Below are 12,257 nucleotides of genomic sequence, written 5' to 3' on the forward strand. Positions count from 1 at the left end.
GAAAAGCTCAGACAGATGGTAAGTATGCAATAAATGTTAACCATTTTTACCTTTAGCTGGGCTATCCATAACAGGCTAAGAGACTATAATTTTTAAAACCACCCATCCCATCCTAATATCCAAAACCCTCTACAACATGACCCAAGCCCAACTTTGAAGGCTATTAGCTACTTCTTTCCTTCCCATGTCTTGTACCCCCATTAGAGTGGTCTCCATCAGGCCTCCTCTGTGCCCTTGCTTATGCTGTTTCCTTTGCCTGTAATGCTTCAAGGTCCATCTCAAACGCTAACTAAAATGGATATCTCTGCCATGAACTGCATAGCATTTTCTTCCTCCTACCTTGAATTCACTGCTACTGCACATCTATTCCACCTTGTAATACAATCATTTGCATATTTGCTTTATTTGCCCTCCTAGATAGCTCCTTGAAAACAGAAACTGTTTTGCTAATTTTTATACTTTACAGAGTTTAGTACAGTGTCTTGCACGTAATAGGTACCTGATAAATTATTAAATTGAACTGAATTTTCCTTTTAATATCAAAATAGTTGATTTGAATATATGTTTGGAAAAAATAATTTTTTTCAGCACTGTACATCTTGCGCCTAACACAGTGCCCAGCACTTCCCAAGTGATCAATAAATAGTAGTTTAAAGGGTTTTAAAAAATATTTTATTTATTATTTATTTAGTGGGGAGGCAGAGGGAGAGGCAGAGAGAGAATCTCAAGCAGACTCTGAGCTGAGCACAGAGCCCAATGAGGGACTTGGTCCCAAGACCCTGAGATCATGACCTGAGCTGAAATCAAGAACCAGTCACTTAACCAACTGAGCCACCCAGGCACCACAATAAATAGTGGTTTAATAATTAAGTCTTATCATGTTCCAAAACTGCAAATAATTGTCTTTATAATAAGCTATAATGTTATCAAGTCATAATAAACTTATCACCACCTCCTTACAGACCATATCATTAACTATCTAAGTAAAATGTGCAATATAAAAAATTTTATAAAATAATACTGCTTTATAGAGATAGGGACACAGGTAAACAAGTAACATAGCTGTCATTCAATTCCTTTTATTTATTGAGACATTACTTTTCAAATCAGTATTTTATAACAACAGTGAATCCATTAGTTCCTAAGACATAACTAGAGGTTTTATGTGTTTTTTTTTTAAGCAAAGGAAAACTACAATTATTATTCCTGTTTTACAGAGGACAGGAGTGAATTTCTAATAACAACACAAGTAGCCCTGATTTTTCTAACTTGCAACTCTGGGATCTAAGACAGACACTGATTTTACTCTCTCAAAATCAACAATTCCACACTGTTGGCAAGGGTATGTGTTATGGACAGACTGTTATCCCTCCTGAATTTGTATGTTGAAGTTCTAGCCCCCAGTTTGGCTGTATTTGGAGACAGGGCCTTTAAGGTTGAATGAGGTCATAAGGTTGGGGCCCAAGGACAGGCAAACATCTGCAAGCCAGAAAGAAGTCTCACCAGAAACCAGACCCACCGAACCCTGATCTTGGACTTCGGGCTGACAGAACCCTGAGAAAATAAGTATTTGTTGTTTAAGGCACCACCAGTCTGTGGTGTCTTGTGATGGTGGCCTGATTCAGGACTGAATTTTAGGACTGAAATATAGGGATGCCTAGGGGACTGCTCTTCTCTTCTGTCCCCCTCCACAAGCAGGTAGCATCTTGCTTTCCAGCTTTTGTGAGTGTGTGTGTTTGGCATCAGAATGAGTCACCTGCGTGTCTGGGCTTGGAGAAAGAGAGAAATAATACCTGGAAGTTCCATTTGCCCTTGATGCAGGGCCCTTCAGACAGAAGCTTCAATCCAGATTACACTGCCCTGCAATACCTCCCAATATTCTTACCTTCTCTGAACCTCAGTCTTTTCATCTATAAAATGGGAACAATTGAAATTCCTTACAGGGTTATTTTTAAGACCGTGTGTGTAAAACAGGTGACACAAAACAGTAAACCAGTTTCACAACTTTTATTGAATTTTTACCATGAGCTGCATCTAAATGTTCTCTCTCTTTTCTCCTATTCCTCTCAGTGTTAGGACAATAACATCATGTGTGCTTTCTTTTGACTGACATCTTTTTTACAAATTAGGGTATTAGTGACTGGCACACTAATAGGTATACAGGAAGAGCTTAATAAATAGCTGAACAGGATTAAAGTGAATTAAGAAAACTATACAAAATTTCTATGAAACTTTGGAGATGAGATTATTTTGTTGTTGTTGTTGTTTTTCAAATACTATTTCTTACCTTCTTCCATAGAAATTGCTGGGTACAGACAAATAATGGAAGCGGAAAGAAAGAGCACATTGGTTAATGCTATAGTTTCTCAGGTTAACTTATAATAAAATAAAAATTAATTATAGTAATATTCTGGGCTTAATCTATAGAAATTTGGTAGAGATTTGGTAACAAAATGATAAAATAAATATCCTATAGAAACTGATACATTTATGAATCTTGTTGGAAATGGAGATCTTGCTTCTGGCAAATCTACTCCCTTCCCACCCTGAAGTTCTGTAAGTGTTGTGTTCTACTCATTTCTGAGTTAATGCATTTTCAGCATATTTTAGGAACTCAAATTTTGACTGGAATAAAAGGAAGGGAGGGAGGAAGAAAGGAAGGGAGGAAGAGAGGAAGGAAAGAAAGAAAGAAAAAAGAGAAAGAAGAAAGAAAGAGAAAGAAAGAAAGAAAGAAAGAAAGAAAGAAAGAAAGAAAGAAAGAAAGAAAGAAAGAAGAAAGAAAGGAGGGAAAGAACGAAGAGAGAAAGAGAGAGAAAGAAAGAAGGGAGAGAGGGAGGAAGGAAGAAAAGAGAAAGGCGACCATTCCACTGTATGTGCATCTTCAGTCAATATATTTTTAATAGTTACCTGCAAATTTTTCATTAAGTCTTGTTAAATAAAATTGCCTATACCTCTGGAGTCAGTAACCTGCTCCTGAGATTATTCTCTCCCTATGGTAACATTAAGCAGAAAGATACAAAATAGCACCATCTAAAACAGTTAAAAAGAAAAGAAATGATCTAATAGTTTAGAAACTGATTATGCTCCATCAGAAACATCCCTGTGAGAGGCGACCCTTTAAGTCAGCAACTCTGTCCTTGGGGTTCTTGGAGTTAGAGATACATGAGTATAATAATAGGGGCTACAAATTCTTTTTCAGGATGGACTTTTCCAAAAGTCTAATGTAAATCGCACTCAGGCTACATGAGCAAATTAAACATCAACCGGTGGCGTACTAGTTATCAGATGCTGATTAGAAGTTTCAGTAGCATTTCCATGTGCCTTTGAGAAATGAAATAGGAAAGCCAATTAAAGAAGCATGTCAGTCTGGTTTGGTAAAAAACAAAAAAATGAAAAAACAAAAAAACTTCTCCAAAACACAGGGGAAATAACTAAAATATCACTATGAAGATCATATCATGAAAAATGTTTCTCATAAAATGTTAGGTGAAAAAAAGATAGGAAGTGGTATTGCAGCTGTTAGCCTAAGATATGTATCCATAAGGTGATGTGAACACATTGCCAGTACAAAGGACTCATAAGGGGGTTTTCTTCTTTCAAAACTCTCTCTATAGTTGTCCTCACAAGTTTTCAAGAAAAAAAGAAAAGAAAAACTAATGTGGGGCCGAGAAAGTGAGTAATAAAGTGACCGAGGACTGGCCATGGGCTGATCTGTGACATGGACACTGTTGTCTAGGCTCGTCCCCCTGCAGCCTCCGGCCAGGCACCCCTCCCTCCACCTGCTGCCCTTCCCCTTCCTTCCCTCCTTCCCAGGCGCCGGAATTTGGGCCCTTTCTGAAGGGCCTCACACAGACAGTTCCCGCTGAGCTCTGCCAAGCTGCAGCCCCCACGTATTAAGGCAAAAAGTAGTTTACAAGCCTTTGCCACCATGGATCCCTTTACTAGCCGTTCCTCTGCTGCCATTTGAATAAGACTGTCCAGCAGGCAAGCTGCATTGATTAAGTAATAATTCAGTCCCATGTTTATTCATCAAAGGCACATAGAACTATTCAGCAGAGCTTCCAAATAGCGTGAAATTTACCCCCCCTGCATAGAGTGCAGATGAAGGTTTGTGTGCAGCCAAGCAGCTTTGCTCGCCAGCATGGGTGTAACGTATATGCTAGCTGTAGAGACCTTGGGGGACTCCAAGCTGGGGAGCCTTCACTGAAGGTGTCACCAACACATGAACATGTGCATTTTCATAAACTCTTCTAAATCCAAAGGAATGAACGTGCAGAGTAGGATTTCAGATGGCTGCCAGGAGGCTATTTGGGCAGGGGGGACATTTAGAGATCCTCTCCTGGGCAGGAAGCCAGCCCTGGGAGAGAAGGAGCAGGCTTCCCCGTGATGCACACGCTGGGTCTGAGGGATCAGCACACTCACATATGGTGGATTTGAGCCCGGTGTGAGGCTGGTATGGCTGAGACCACCAGAACTCCCGTTGCTTCCTACGCACAAAGAAATACCCCGTAAGAGGGAAAAAAAAGTCAACCCAGGTTAACGCGGGTGAAATAGATCCAGTGTTTCCTAGAATTCTGCTGCCTCCACCCATGTAAAGAGGGAGATTTCTTCTCCAAACACATCATCAAATATTCTCCAAATACACAGGCTTTCTTAGCACTTTTTTCCTGCCTCACAAGATCCTTTAAGAGCAACTTTGACTTCTACTGAAAATCTGGCCGGTGACCAAGTGTTCACAGGCCCCAGAGCTTCAGTAACTGGCCCAGGGGCCCCTGCGTCTCCAGAGGCTTAGCTTGCCTCTGAGCCTTCACAGCACGTCCCGGTTCCCCTCTCGGGCTGTTGATACTCCACAGTTCCCTTAGAGCCACATGGATTTTGCTCCTTCTGTACCCTTTATTTGTGCATTAACCCAATAAACTTGTCATTTCTGAGGGTGTCTTGCAAGACCCCCACCGAGCCTCCTCACTGCTTTGTGTCTTGAGATCGCAAGGACTAATCTCATGAGGCCTTTATCCCTGTTCTTGTCAGCCCCTACAGCTCAGGTCATCCCTTATCTTCTGCACATTAATTCCTGTAAGGCTCCGTCCACCACCCGCCCTCCCCAAAGCCCTTTCCCACACCCTGTGGATCTCGACGTCAATCCTCAGCCACGTCTCCCAGACTTGAGCCTCTACTGTGCGTGCCCTTCACCTCGCTCTAACCCAAGCCCAGGGCTCCTGAGGGAACTGTTTCCCTTCACCTTTCAAGAGGTGGCTTGTTTCCGCTCCCACCGCCAGTGGGTTGCTGGTAAACCAGCTCTGGGGGAAGGGAAGGAGCAGATGAGCAGGTCTGCTGATTTCTTTTGAGTCAGTACTCTCCTGGTGGAGATTTCCAGCTGCCAGCTGACCTCACCAACTGTGGACATGAGGACAGGTGCACATGGGCTCTGGTAGCTGCTTCCAGGCCACCACTCGGTGCACTTGTCCTCAGCTCCACAGGCCCGGAGGTGGGGTCTTGGCCATCTCCAGATTACACCTGCTCACTCTCATGCTCTCAACATGGTTCTGTCAGGATTTTCCAGGATTCCATTAGGCATACAAATGCCCCTCCGAACACCCTTGCCTCTGGGTTCCTTGATCTCCTGCCTCCCAGTTCTTACTCAGTGTTCGTTCGACCTCAGCCAGTGCCTCCCAGGGTCATACCCCAGACCTTTTCAGTATTAGTAACTCAATCTCATCTTCCAGCATCCCTTTCTTCTCCCAACACCTCCTGTCTCCCCAGCGCCAATAATCTGCTGACCTCCTATGGACCTATAATCCATTGATTTTACTTCCTTTCCACTGACACTTACTCCTTCATTTCTCTCCTTACTAGCTTAAGCATCAGGGTCCATCACTCCCATGGCCTTTTCTACATTTACTGTTAAATCCAATTCTGCCTCATCTAGACCTGCCCACCAGGAAGCTGACCGGCATCATTTCAAATGCATGACATTTAACCTTAAGTGGGCCCTTCCTGCTGATAATACTAAATTTACCTAATGCATCTGCTCTCAGGTTCTCATTGAAACATCTCAAACTTTCTCCTCTCTCCTTCCCAGCACCTCCTTACCCACCCTTACTCTCAGCCTATGACATTACTTCTTTTTTTTCTCTCTTTTTAAAAAATTAACATATCATGTATTATTTGTTTCAGGGGTATGGGTCTGTGATTCTTACACAATACTCAGATGACATTACTTCTTATTTCACTGAGAAAATCAGAATGGTTGATAGAGAACTTGCACAAGCTCCCACCATATCCCTCACCTTCAACTGTGTCCACACACTCTGGATTCTCTGCTGTTACTATTACTGTTTATGATCTGGTATAGGATCAACCCCTCTACTTGTATATCACTGACCTTTAAACAGACCCACTTATATATGGATTATTTTTCAATAAATATAGTATAGTATTGTAAATGTATTTTCTCTTCCTTATAATTTTCTTATTAATATTTTCTTTCTCTAGCTTACTTCATTGTAAGAATACAGTATATAATACATTTCACATACAAAATATGTGTGAATCCATTATTTATGTTATTGGTCAACAGTAGGCTATCAGTAGTTCAGTTTGGGGGGGTCAGAAGTCATATGCAGATTTTTGACTGCACAGAGTCAGCACCTCTAACCCCTGCGTTGTTCGATGGTTAACTGTACTAGATCATCTCTCCTTCTGTCTGCTCAAGGACATTGACCATAGCAATTCTTTTCTCTTTTTTCTCTATCATAAAAGTTTTCCCTCTCACTGGACTGTTCCCACCAGCATTACGTCCCTCATCTAAAAAAGTTCTCTCATACCACTCCACTTTCCCTTCCAGCTATTTCTCCATTGCTCTGCTCTGCTTTGTACTAAAATGTCTCATGCCATCAATTTCTTCAAATCCCACTCTGCTAGGATTTTGGTCCCATCCCTCCACCGAAATTGCTTTTATCAGGATCACCTATGACTGCCATATTGCCAGATCCAATGGTTACTTCTCAGTCCACTCTACAGCAGCTGATATGGTTGATTTTCATCTTGCCTCATTGGTCACTCCTTCTTAATTTCTATTGTTAGTTCCTTTCCTTCTTCTTGGTTTCTTATCACTGGCTGAGCCTTGGACCTTTTTCTATCTTCTATCTTTACTCATTCCCTCAGACCTCAAAAACATAAAAGTGAGGGTCATGGGTTCAGATTCAATTGAGGTTTCAACTCAGCCTCAAATGATTAATAAAGGGAGTTAGAACTATCTTCTTAAGTTTGAGTTTCACAAGTGCTTTTCTCTCTTTTCTAGCTGGTATGATTATTCTGATCCTCTTGGTATTTAAGATGCTTAGGGTATATGGAAAAGTTGACTTTTGGATTTATAGACCAGTGTATGTGTTTATCCATCTACTTGTCTCCCTTACCTCATCTTAACTGCAATAACAGAAGCCTGAGAAAACATTTTATTTCTTGATGGCTCAGTCCTGAGTCCAGGAGTGAGAGTTGTCTTACCTCTTCAGAAGGTGGTTAGAAGGAATTAGTCCAGCACAGGTACCAAGGTCTGAGATTTTCCGGGCCTGCCACCAGAGGGCATCGTTCTGATCCACAATCTGAAGGATGTCCCCCTTCTGGAAAGGCAACCCTGCGTCCATGCAGGGGATGGTGGGATCTTCCTGGGGCCAGTACTCAGTCATGGCACGAACGTACACCTGACAGCAGGTGCAAAATGGCCCCATCAGAAGAACCCTTGCCCATGGGTTGTCAAGACTTAAAGCCATTTCTCCACTCCTCCACCTCTGTTCCTATCTTGTCTCCCCACACTCTCCAAAAGGGAGAACTTGCCTCTTTAACTGAGTCTAAGATCCATGAATAAAGTGACTTTGGCAACAGAATCTCTCAGTGCTGAGAAATTTTTGCTCAAGTGTTTCCCATTCTTGATGTTACTTTTTAAACTTGTACCCCATCTCCTTTTATCGAATTCATTTACTCATTTGCCCCTTATATCATCAGTATTGAAAAATGTGCAACACATTATAGAGAAGGGCAGTATGATACAAAATATTAAGTCACTCTCATTGTTACTTGAGAATTTACTATGTGTGATTATGAAGGCTCAGTACTTTCTTACCATCGTCTGGCTATTAACAGGAGGGGCAGAAACTGGAACCACCTTGAACATTATTGTGCCGCGAGACATGGCCTAGAAAATATCAAAGGGGAGGGGATAACAAGTCACAGGATTCACTGGATTATTGGGGTTCAGCAGAAGGAGTTACAACACAGTGTGGCCAGCTTTAAGGGGGACGTCCCCCACAGGGATTTTTACAAGAGTTCAACAGCTAAATATCACCATGCAGAAGTGGAAATTAGGAAGAAATGCAGCTCAGCTTCTGCTCGGCTGTGGGGCTCCAGAGTCCCTGGTCTGCTGAGCCCCACCCTGAGGCCCAGCCTCTCCCAGGAACACTCCAACCTGCAACCTTCTTCAGGAAGGTCTTCTTCCTACAGATGCTGGGGAAGGAGATGAGATCTTGATTTGACTTGCCTTCCTCAAACCTCAGTCAGTAATTACTTCCTGAGCCCCTGTTCCTGCACCAGGCAGCCCAGTCTGATGGGGAGAAGAGGCTCCCAAGTCTTCTGAGGGGACTGACAAGTGCCAAGCTAATGGTGGGAATGGGGGCCCTCAAACATTTTGAGGAGACAGAGAATCTTTCAGCCTGATGGAGAAGGTAAGATCCTCCTGTCACATGCACTGCGAATCCAGAGATGAGCAAAACCTTGTCCTCACTCCTCGAAATTTCACAACCCCACCATCCTGGCTCTGCAGCTACCACCAAAATGGCTGAGGCAGAGCCATGTGTGCCTGCGATTGACAGAACTTCAAGCTCCATTTGCAGTGGCTTCGTGCCATGCAGCATCTTGCAGCAGGGGTCATTTGCAAATATTTCAGGGCCTGGTATACTCCTTATAATACCACCTCTCATCTCAGTCCCTGAGGCACATCTATGAAAATTTAGAGTTCCCCCCCCAAACCCAGTTTGAAAACCACTAGTCTATACAATAAATAGCCATCCACCTCAGGCCCCACACTTGGGGTGCGCATGGGGGAGAAGGCAGGGGCATGCCACTATGACTGTGATTCAGGCAAAGGTTTGAAAAGTGGGCATGGGGGCCTAGAAGAAACTATCATCTGGTCATAAATCCCCAGGTTCAACCACCAAGGTCAGTGGCAGGGCAAGCAAGGAAATCCCCCTCCCCATAGGGTAGCCTCTCGGGACATCTCTCCTACCCAGAAGCTACCTCAAGGAAGATGTTAAATAGATTTAGGCTGTATAAAAATGGTAGGGGAACAAGGGTAGTTTGCTCAGGTTCATACTCCCCTCCAAAGTCTCACTCTGCCCACCCCAGGCTCAGTTTCCAAAGAAGCAACCCAGGCAACAAGGGACTTGGGCTGGGGAAACCGGAAGCCTTCCTAAGGCCGAAAGAGCAGGTTGGCAAGAGAAGTGTCCCAGCAGAAACCAGACTGGAGTGGGAGGCTGGGGGTTGAGCTGCACAGAAGCAGAAAAGGTCTGGGGGTCCGGAGAAAGGAAGTTGCCACAAGGGACCAAATCCCCCTCATGTAACAGTGCCCACATCATGGGCCAGACAGGCTCAGGGCAGCTCCAGCATTGTACTGAGTCATCGAGAAGGCAAACAGAAGACTGTTACCAGAATATGGATCACTTGCTCAGGATCCAGTCCCTCAACTGAAACTCCATTCACTTCCACCAGTTTGTCTCCAGCATATAACAACCCTAGGCAAAAAGGAACACAAAACAAAGAAGGGCACAAGGAAATTTGCAAAAAAAAAAAAAAAAAAAAAAAATAGAGGTAACTACACCAAAGATTTTTAGCAAACTCACTGACCCAAGCATGCTCTAACATTTAAAAATTTACTCTGAAATAATCCTAATCCTAATCATACAGACTGGTTATTCTAGCGTACACCAAAGCACAGAGAACTGCGTTTTTACAACTCTTCACTGGGTGTTAAGTGATGGTGATATTTTCATTTTTGCTAATCTGATGTTGCCAAATGAAAGTAACACTAAAAGTAAAGATGTCAGCGTCATGAGTAAATGATCAATGACAAAGAAAGGGGGTGGGGCATTCTTCCAAGAGGAAATGTGGAGGAACGTGGGGTCACGATCCAGCTTTGAGAAACAGGAGTATGCAGGACAGTTGTCAGGGGAGGAGATGAGATGTAGGATGATGTCACAGAATAGAAACCAAGGACGATGAAAACATCAAGACTGTTATGGTTGACGTCGAATGTGCTAGAGAAGTAAAAATAAAACTGAGGCCAAAGGAAGGGCCGAGGGACTTAGCAACTAGGAAATCCTTGGGGTCACTGCTCTAAGAATGTTGGGGTATGAAACTCATGCCAGCTCTGCAGGGCCCTGGGCAGTGACAGGGGGGACAGCAGGCACAGAAACGCAGCAGTAAAAGGAAGGACATTCTGTTGGCTGGTAGAAAGGGCAAGCAACGGGCACTTCAAGGTCGGGGTAGAGCTACGCCTGTTGAAAGCAGAAGGACCAGGGGAAGAGCAGGAGATGGGAATATAGAGCGGGCAAACCTGGACTTGCATCCTGACTCGAACTGTGCAACCTCGAGCACGTCACTTACTTGATCTCTTTGAACCTCAGTTTCTTTTTCTACAGAGTGGCATGCTGATACTTAGCTTGTTAGGTTACCACAAGAAGGTAAGCTGAGTGGATTTGAATATGGGGCTTCAGTGAAGGAAGGGAACAGGGTTTTCTGGAATATTTATTCCCTCCTTCTTAGTAACCAAGCAATGCCATGCAGAGAAGCCCTGACTGTGGTTAGGAAAGAGGGGTTTCCCTGGAAAGACTAAACAACTAAGGGTTTCCTATTTCTCTGGTCCCATGTGTACCCTGCAGCTCCAGCTTACCACTCCTCTCAGCCAGCCCACCGTGGATGACTCTGGCCACCAGGATGTCCCCTGTCATCTCGTGGCGCTTGATGGTAGCTCCCTGGGGAGAGAGTACAGTGGAATCCCTCTTTTACCTAACATGACCATTTTCCTGGTGGCTTCCCTCAATAGAGCTCTGGTCTGGTCAGAAGAGGGTATTTTGTTGTTGTTGTTGCATTAATACATTTATTTTCTTTTTTCGAGATGTCCTTGAAGTAAGGGTCTTTTGGAATGTCATATGAACACTATGTAGATAAGCACTGAGGCAAAAGAATTACTGAGCATTAAATCTGTTTATCCCTAAGTCCTACTCATTTCTTTTACTTCTTTTTTTTTATTATGTTATGTTAATCACCATACATTACATCATTAGTTTTTGGTGTAGTGTTCCATGATTCATTGTTTGTGCATAACACCCAGTGCTCCATGCAGAACGTGCCCTCTTTAATATCCATCACCAGGCTAACCCATCCGCCCCCCCTCCTCCCCTCTAGAAGAGGGTATTTATACCAGCCAGGGCCATTCATTCAACCTTGACCTACCAAAATCTCTACCCAACCACATGGATACAAAATAATATTTAGATCCTTCCAAAGATAAAGAAAGCTCTCACCATTACAACCTAATCAAAGAGACTATTCTTAGAAAATCAAATTAATGCCTCACTTAGCCTCCAATTAATAAAGAAAAAAAAACTTAGATAAATACATTGGAATTTAGTGAAATGTATGTACTTCAGAGAGCCAAATAATAAAATAAAACATGGAGCACCTGGGTGGCTCAGTCAGTTAAGCATCTGACTCTGGATTTCAGCTCAGGTCATGATCTCAGGGTCGTGAGATCAAGCCCCACTTTGGGCTCTGCACTGAGTGTGAAGCCTGCTTGGAACTCTCTCTCCCTCTCCCGCTGCCTTTCCCCTAGGACATCATGCGCTAGCCATGATCATGGATGCCCTCACATTATCTGAATGCCTCAAACTATACAAGCAAGAATATCTAACATTATATTAAATAACTACAAGAGATAATGTAGTTCACAATTAACCCTTGGTTCACAATTAGCCCTGATACCATTCTAACTGAGAAGATAAAGTGATTTCCTTACCAGGGGCTGTTGGTTTTTCACCAAACAAACAATCCTCATTGCTTCCTCACTCTCAGGGATATTGTCTGGCAATGGGGGGAGAAGGGGTTCAAAATCTTTCCGAGCCACAGTGTCATGGGCACTGAGCAAGGCCTAGGAACAGAGAAGGCAAGGTGAACAAAGGTCACACACAGGACACACCCTTCTAGAAGAC

General features: G+C 43.3%; 1 protein-coding gene across 1 annotated transcript in view; it reads right to left on the reverse strand.

Annotated features, from left to right (window-relative positions):
• MPP4 (MAGUK p55 scaffold protein 4) overlaps positions 1-12,257 on the reverse strand; it is a 46,999-nt gene that overhangs the window by 20,313 nt on the left and 14,429 nt on the right. Inside the window, exons 6-13 of the mRNA XM_064585833.1 lie at positions 12,065-12,196; positions 10,940-11,021; positions 9,697-9,782; positions 8,120-8,191; positions 7,504-7,700; positions 4,423-4,487; positions 2,288-2,305; positions 1,886-1,888 (exon numbers count right to left, since the gene is read on the reverse strand). Of these exons, the coding sequence (XP_064441903.1) occupies positions 1,886-1,888; positions 2,288-2,305; positions 4,423-4,487; positions 7,504-7,700; positions 8,120-8,191; positions 9,697-9,782; positions 10,940-11,021; positions 12,065-12,196 (655 nt within the window). The remainder of the gene's footprint in view (positions 1-1,885; positions 1,889-2,287; positions 2,306-4,422; positions 4,488-7,503; positions 7,701-8,119; positions 8,192-9,696; positions 9,783-10,939; positions 11,022-12,064; positions 12,197-12,257) is intronic.

The sequence above is a fragment of the Mirounga angustirostris genome, unplaced genomic scaffold, assembly GCF_029215605.1.
Source record: "Mirounga angustirostris isolate CCGP_5_RB_7025 unplaced genomic scaffold, mMirAng1.0.hap1 SCAF_3, whole genome shotgun sequence".
NCBI lineage: Eukaryota > Metazoa > Chordata > Mammalia > Carnivora > Phocidae > Mirounga > Mirounga angustirostris.